Genomic DNA, 7,836 nt, shown 5'->3' on the forward strand with positions numbered 1-7,836 from the left:
CTCCACCGCAGAAAGGAGAAGGCCGATTCCCTTCTTCCCCGCGTCCAGGGTGTGGCCTTACTCTTCTGGTGGTGAACCCTCACACACTCCTTTGCTTAAAGCTGGCGGGTCAGAGCACCCTCTGACCCAGAGTTCCCAGTGGATCCTGGGCTAAGCAGTGTGAGGCTCAGGTCTGGATATGGAGCCCCATAACTGGAAGGCATGGAGGCACGGCAGTGAGGAAAACTCGGGGGACTGGAAGAGCCCTCCATCAGCCTACGGGTGGACCTCTCTCCCTTAAGGAATTGGGAGTCGTACCATAAAGACCTTAAAGCGCTATGGGGTGTGGAAAAAGCGCTCAGCTGGAGGTGAGAGAAGGATCACTCCCCGCTTGTGGTGGGGAGAAGAGGTAACCAAGAGCCTGGTTTTTAGCTCTACCGATGGGGCCACCTATTTGTTCCCACCAGGTGACCCTTCCACCCGGACTGCTCTAGGCTGGTGTGTCCTAGGACAAGGTGAGTCTGTGACTCTTCGGGAACAGCGCCATCTGGTGGTTGTGGCGCCGCGCTGCAGGAGGCGCGCACTGCCTGGAGTTCCAGGTTCCAAGCTCCCTAAAACTGGGGGAGCCCAGGGAAAGCTGAAAGCTTCCCAGGGAATTCGTCCTGAAGGGTGGGAGAGCGGAACGTAGGACCGGAAGGTGATTGCGAAGGGGCAGGCCAGGGCTTTGGGGAGGGACCTGGCGGAGATGACTTCCGCGACACAATCAGCACCGAGAGACAAAGTCCACTTGAGTGGAAGTGGGAGCTGAGTGAAAGGAGCCATTTTGGTTCTATGATCAAACGAAATGGTCTGAAGCAGCCTGGGAGCCGGAGCAGCCAGGTACTGCCGCTCCACTGGGACTGACTGGGGGTGAACTTGCTGAAGTACATGGCAGGCACCCTTTGGGATTGGATTTAATATTCTGGGGGGTTTTGCAACTTTGGAGAGGCTCCCCAACTTTGGGAAGGGGGTGGTTGAATTGTGAGGTGCTAAGGTCTGGATCAAAATGTTTTCCAGAATGTTTAAGTAGAAGGAATTCAGGACCCTTTCAAGTTTGATTTGTGGGAAAAGTTCATGGCCTGGAGAGAGGGAAGGCTGGAGTGAGGTTAAAACCTTGGGCGACGTGACCTAGAGCAGCCACATGGGACTAAAAGGGTGGGTGGCAGATGAACTACTGCTTTCAGAATATGTGGGAACTTTGGAAACGGTCGTCCTGTTTAGTCCTTTCCCTGAGCCCTCCATGAGCCATTAGATCCAGTACTGAGGGGAGGTGGGCTTTTTTGGTCCCTGCACCTAGTACCCAGTTTCTCAACTGAAAGCATTTAAAACATTCTCCTCCCTGGGCATGGTGGCACATGCCTGTAATGCCTCCACTTGGGGAGGTGGAGGCAAGAGGATCAGAAGCTCAGGGACCTCAAGTTTGAGAACAGCCTGAGTTACATAAGACCCTGTCTCAAAAATAAGTACAAATCAAAAGAAAACAAAACCACAAAACATTCTCCTCGCCTAAATTTGGAGGCCTGTGGTGGTAAAGAATAGGACTGAGGTGCCAGAACAGAAGCCATGGAACAACTATCACTTCAGGAACCCTGAGGTAGAACTGGACTTGACTTTTATTAGGAAGAAACAGTTACTGTGTTGAGGCCTGGAATCATGATTCTTTTTTTTCCCTCCATCTCTTAGGGTCTAAGGATAACTCCTGGGACTATGGTGGCCCTGATTCTTCAGAGGACCCTGAGATTTCTGCATTCTGAGCAATGTCAGAATTTGTTCTTAATTTGTTCTGAGACCCTTGCCCTAGAGGATGGCCAAAGGGCTCCTGATGACTTATGTCCTCTGGGCTGTAGGGGGCCCTGCTGGACTCCACCACCTGTACCTGGGAAGGGATAGTCATGCCCTGCTCTGGATGCTTACTCTGGGAGGTGGTGGGCTGGGCTGGCTCTGGGAGTTCTGGAAACTCCCAAGCTTTGTAGCTCAAGCCAACAGAGTACAGGTTCAGAAACAGAGGTCAGCAGAGGGCACACCTCCTCTGAGTATCATTCGCTTTTCTGCCCAGATAATAGTGGGCATCTATTTTGGCCTTGTGGCTCTGATTAGCCTTTCTTTCATGGCTAACTTTTATATTGTGGGCCTCCCACTGGCAGTTGGCTTAGGGGTCTTGCTGGTGGCTGCTGTTGGCAACCAGACCTCAGACTACAAGCACATTTTAGGAGCAGCATTCCTTATTTCCCCTATATTCCATGGCCGCCCGGTAGCCATCCTGCCCATCAGTTTGGCTGCCAGCATCACAGCCCAGAAGCATCGCCGCTACAAAGACTCAGTGGAGTCTGAGACACTCAGTGTGCGGCTCTACCGGCTGGGCTTGGCTTACCTCGCCTTCACTGGCCCACTGACATACAGCGCACTGTGCCGTACTGCCGACACCATCGGCTGTGTGGCAGAAATCCTTGGTTCCTTCTTGAGTTGGTTCAGCTTTTTCCCCCTTCTTGGCCGCCTCGTGGAGTCTGTCTTCCTTCTGCCTTGCCGCGTCTGGTGGCTACTGGTTGGGGATCCTGCCTTCAACAGCAGCTGGTTCCAGGAGTGGGAAAAGCTCTATGAGTTTGTTCACAGTTTTCAGGATTTGAAGCGCCAGCTGGCTTACCAGGTAAGTCTTTCTTCCTGCTCTGGGGCTTTCTTCAGTCTGGGCACTAAGAATTAGGAAAAGCCTGTTGGAGCTGGTGCCCTGCTTGTGGGAGTACTGTTCTCAGGTCTGCGGGCCAAGTTCTAAAAGGGTTCCCTGGCTTCTTTTGGCTTCTATGTAATGCATGAAAATACAGAGATGCGGGTAGTGAGAAATATGTGTGTATAATATTTACTTTTTTTTGGTCTTTTTGAGACAGTGTCTCTCTGTGGCCTCAGCTGGCCTGGAACTCACAGCGATCCACCTGCCTCTGCATCCCAAGTGCTGGGATTAAAGGAATATTTACTTTTTATTAAAGTATTATACACACACATGCACACACACATTAATTTTATTTATATGCTACTCAAGCCAAGAGGTAGAACATCTTTCCCACTAAGAAGCTTCCTACAGATCCTTTCCCAACCTACACTTCTACCTCAGAGGTTGTTCTTTCTGGCTTCTGTCATTGTGGATTCGAGGGTTCATTTGTTTGTTTTGTGCTGTAGGAGATCAAACCCTGGACCCCACGTTTATGCTGTGTGAACACTATACCACTGAGCCACATCCCAAGTCCTATCATGATATATTAGTCTTTGTTTTGTTTTGTTTGTTTGAGACAGTATCTTACCCCACAGTCCTGACTGGCTTGGAACTCAGTATGTAAAGCAGGCTGGCCTCCAACTTGTGACCCCTGCCTCCTAGTCCTGGGAGTAGCAGACACACGCCACCATGACAGCTAGATTGCTTTTTTCCCCCTCCTTAGTTTTTTTTTTTCTTTTTTTTCCATTCTTTCTTTTGCCCAAATTTTGCCTATTTAAAATTTTTATTTATTTTTACTTTATGTATATGAGTGTTTTGCCTGTATGTAAGTGCACCATGTGTGGGATGAGTGCACAAGCCAGGAGAGGCATCAGGCCCTCTGGAACTGGAGTTATCAATAGTTGTTAGCTGCCATTGCGGGTGCTGGGAACCAAACTGGTCCTCTGTAAGAGCAGCCAGTCTTCTTAACCTCTGAGCCACCTTTCCAACCCCAAGTTTTGCCTACTCTTGAACATCAAATAATGGGATCACCTAGTTTGTCTGGCATTCAGCATCGTGTTTATGAAACTTATTTATAATTAACGTGCAATTAAAAATAGCCTGTGTTCATTGCTGTATGCTAATGACAGCTTATTTATTCACTCTACTGTTGATATATAGGTTGTTTCAAGTTTAGGACTTCTATGAATAAATTTCCTGTAAGCATTCTTGTACAGGTCTTTGGTGGACATAGACACACTAGTTTCTCTTGCTGGGGGCAGATCTTGTCAAGGATGTAAAGTTCCAGGTGGAAAATGCCGTTGTGATTAAAGGAAAATCCTGGCTTACATAGGATCCTGAGGGTTTTTTTATTGCTGTTTTTTCCTCTCACTGCTGTGAATTGAACCCATCCTTCCTCATGCCAGGGATGGGCTCTCCCAGTGAAACAGAACTTTAGCCCAAAGGACTAAAATTCTAATCTGAGGTATTAGTATTGGGCCATTCTAAGAGACACCAATAGCATGATTCAGCAAAGAAGCAGGAGAGACCTAGATACTCTGACCACTTGTGAGATGCTAATCTGCCAGCTTTGTTTTGTCAAGGTCTTGGGCCTTTCAGAAGCGGCAACAAACGAAGAAATACACAGGAGTTACCGAGAGCTAGTGAAGGTTTGGCACCCTGATCACAACCGGCACCAGAGAGAGGAGGCCCAGAGGCACTTCCTGGAGATCCAGGCTGCATATGAAGTCTTGAGTCAGCCCAAGAAGTCCAGGGGATTCTGGAGGTGAAAAGCAGAGCTGGTGTTAAATTCTCAGATCTTCTTATCACTTTAAGTCTGAATATGAGCCTCATACCCTGCTCCCAGGGGCATATATCTGCTAGAATAATGACACAAGTGTAAAGATAAAGTCTACCTTGTTGACAGTTTTGAACTAAGTGCTATAAATGATAAATAAACTAAGCGCTATAAATGATGTATTGTGATGCTGAAAGAACAGATAGTGTTGGAACCCCAGATGGGGTACCCAACGTCCACAGGAGGCCGCTCCCCAATAACTCAGTCCTCAGACGAGGAGATGCAACAAGCATGAGGATTTATTACGTCTGCAGACGGGCCTCCAGAAAGAGAAGCCCCAAATCAGCTTACAAACTTCTTTTTAAAGACAAAAACACAAGCGGCGGCTATGTGCCAAGCAGAAAAGCGGCAGCTATGTGCCAAGCAGAGGTAGGGGGGGATTTCTGGGATGATTTCCAGCTTGGGCAGGGAGCATGAAAAAGGTCAGCTCAGCTTGTTCTTAGCAGTTAGAATTATTTTACATCTTACTTCCTTGTACAGCTTCCAGAATATTTTTCTTTGCTTTGGTCTGGGGGACTCCACTTTAACCTGGGGGCTTTAGTTTGATTGCATCAATAGAATTCATTTTTATTTTTTATTTTTTTATTTTATGTGTATGAGTGTATGGCTTGCATGCATGTAAGTGCACCTGTGTCGTGCCATGCTCACAGAGGTCAGAAGAGGGCATCAGATTCCCTGGAACTAGAGTTACAGATGGTTGTTAGCTGCCATGTGAATGCTGGGAACTGAATCAAGGCCCTCTACAAGGGCAGCCAGTGCTTTTAACCACTGAGCCATCTCTCCAGCCCCAGATGGCATTGTTTTATGGACACTTCTGATGGTTAGTTTAATTGTCAACTTGACAGTATCTAGAATCACCTGAGAAAACAATCTCAATGAGAAATTGTCTAGATCAAGTCAGCCTATGGGTAAGTCTGTGGAAGATTAGATTAATTGAGGTGGGAGGACCCACCCTGAATATGGGCAGCATCATTTCATGGACTGGGCCCTGGACCCAGTGAAAAAGAAAGAGAGAGAGATCTGAGCAAGCATTCATGCATCAATTCATTGCTCTCAGTTCCTGATCACTGATGCAATGTGACCACCTCCCTCAAGTTCCTGCTGCCTTGACTTCTTAGACATGATGGACTGTGCTTGAACTGAAATAAATCTTTTTTTCCTTAAGTTGCTTTTGTCAGGGTATTTTATCATAGCAACCAGAATCAAAACTAAGACTTATGGCATGATTCATGCCAGGCATTGTGGCACACACCTTTAATCCCAGCACTTGGGAGGCAGAGGCTGAACTCACAGGCAGATCTCTGTGAGTCCAAGGCCAGCCTGCTCTACATAGTGAGTTCTAGGCCAGCTGGGGCTACAGGGAGACCCTGTATCAAAAAGCTAAAAAAAAAAAAAAAAGATTCATGATTTTATATCCCATGTGTCTCTGCTTTCACTGTTGTTCCTTCTCTGCTTCCCTATAGGTTTCTTGCTTATTCCCCAATCTCTCTCTCTCTCTCTCTCTCTCTCTCTCTCTCTCTCTCTTCTCTCTCTCTCTCTCTCTCTCTTTCTCTCTTTTTCTGTCTCTGTATTCTTCATACATTTTTTTTCCTGGATGTTTATTCTGAGTAGTACACATGTTTTTTGTTTTTTTTGTTTTTTGGTTTTTTTGAGACAGGGTCTCCCTGTAGCCCCAGCTGTCCTGGAACTCACTATGTAGACCAGGCTGGCCTTGAACTCCCAGAGATCCGCCTGCCTCTGCCTCCCGAGTGCTGGGATTAAAGGCGTGCACCACCATGCTCGGCTCACATGTGTTTTTTAAGCTGGAAATGAGGCATAAGTATATGCTTAGCATGGGTGAGGCTCTGGGCTTGATTTCCTGCACTGCACTGCATAAACTGGGTGTGGTGACATGCACCCCAGCACTGGGGAAGTAGAGTTGGATCAGTAATTCAAGGTCATCCTCGGCTACGTACAAAGTTGAAGGTCAGCCTGGGGTATATGAGATTATATCTGAAAAAAAATGAAGAAAGGAAAGCTGAGGAGGAGGAGGAAGAGGAAGAGGAGGAAGAGGAAGAGGAGAAGGCTGAGGAGGAGGAGAAGGAAGAGGAGGAGGAGAAGAGGAGGAGGAGGAAGAGGAATAGAAATTATGTCCCTTGGGATGAAGAGATGGCTCAACAGTTAAGAGTACTTACCTGCTCTTGCAGAGGACCTGGGTTCATTTCCCAGCACCCACATGGCAGCTAACAATCATCTGTCCATAACTCCAGTTCCAGGGGATCCAATGCCTTCTTCTAGCCTCCCTCACACTGCACAACATGGGCACACTCACATATGTGTAGGCAAAACACTCAAACATAAAATAAAAAGAAAGAAATTAGGTCCCTTTTCTGTTTAGTTTTATTCAGGGTCTCCCTATAGCCACAGCTGACCTGTGACTCATTATGTAGACCAGGCTAGCCTCAATCTCACAGAGATCCACCTGCTTCTGCCTCTTGAGTGCTGGGATTAAAGGTATTTATCACCACGCCTGGCTTCTTCCTCAAATTTTCATTAAATGAGTCTTCAGAAATAAGACAAAAGAGTGTAATCATACTTGAGTGGACTTTGTCTCTCCTATGCCCATTCAATCTCCAAAGAGAGAGACGAGGTAGTTTACTATTGCTTAATTAATAATAATGGCCTATTATTTGAGTATTGGCTCCATTCATTCACCTAAAATCATGTACTGTTCTTTAAATTGTCACATTTTCTCCTGCTCCTGTCCGTCCCCCGCCCCCCGCCCCAATGAAGAAGGGCACATAGAGCATCTGGAATTCACTGGGTTATATGGTTAATCATACACCCATGCATCTCTCCTATACAGTTAATATGTATGTATGTGGTTTTCTCCTATTAATCACTCTATTGTCAACTTATTCTAGCCAACCTTCAGAATCTTTACCAGGTTTCCAGGGCTCAAGGCATGAACCAGCATGAACCTATGTTCCCAGCAATTGGGAGGCTGAGGTAGGAGAATCACTTGGGCCAACCTGGGCATCACAGGGAGACCCTGTCTAAAACAACAAAACAAAAAAATCTCACAACAAATTGTAGATGGTTTCTTTTGGCATTCACACATCAAAACCCTTTTAATCCTTTAATCCCAGGTCTCCATAGAGAGACCCTTTCTGAAAAAAAGTCTGTAAGGGGTGGAGACACAATTGTTGGTAAAGTGCTTATGTGAAAGCATGAGGACCTGAGTTCAGTTTCCAGAACCCACATAAATAAGCCAGGTCTGGTGGTGTGTTCTTGTAATCCC

The 7,836-nt window shown here is 46.7% G+C and overlaps 1 protein-coding gene across 1 annotated transcript; it reads left to right on the forward strand.

Annotated features, from left to right (window-relative positions):
• Window positions 1-751: 751 nt before the first annotated feature.
• On the forward strand, window positions 752-4,674 carry Dnajc22 (DnaJ heat shock protein family (Hsp40) member C22). The gene is made up of 3 exons (XM_017801774.2): window positions 752-858; window positions 1,702-2,662; window positions 4,303-4,674. The coding sequence occupies exons 2-3, from the start codon at window positions 1,823-1,825 to the stop codon at window positions 4,486-4,488; spliced, it is 1,026 nt and encodes a 341-aa protein (XP_017657263.1). The 5' UTR covers window positions 752-858; window positions 1,702-1,822; the 3' UTR covers window positions 4,489-4,674.
• The last annotated feature ends 3,162 nt before the right edge of the window (window positions 4,675-7,836 follow it).

Source organism: Nannospalax galili, unplaced genomic scaffold, assembly GCF_000622305.1.
Source record: "Nannospalax galili isolate Female #2095 unplaced genomic scaffold, S.galili_v1.0 scaffold1143, whole genome shotgun sequence".
NCBI lineage: Eukaryota > Metazoa > Chordata > Mammalia > Rodentia > Spalacidae > Nannospalax > Nannospalax galili.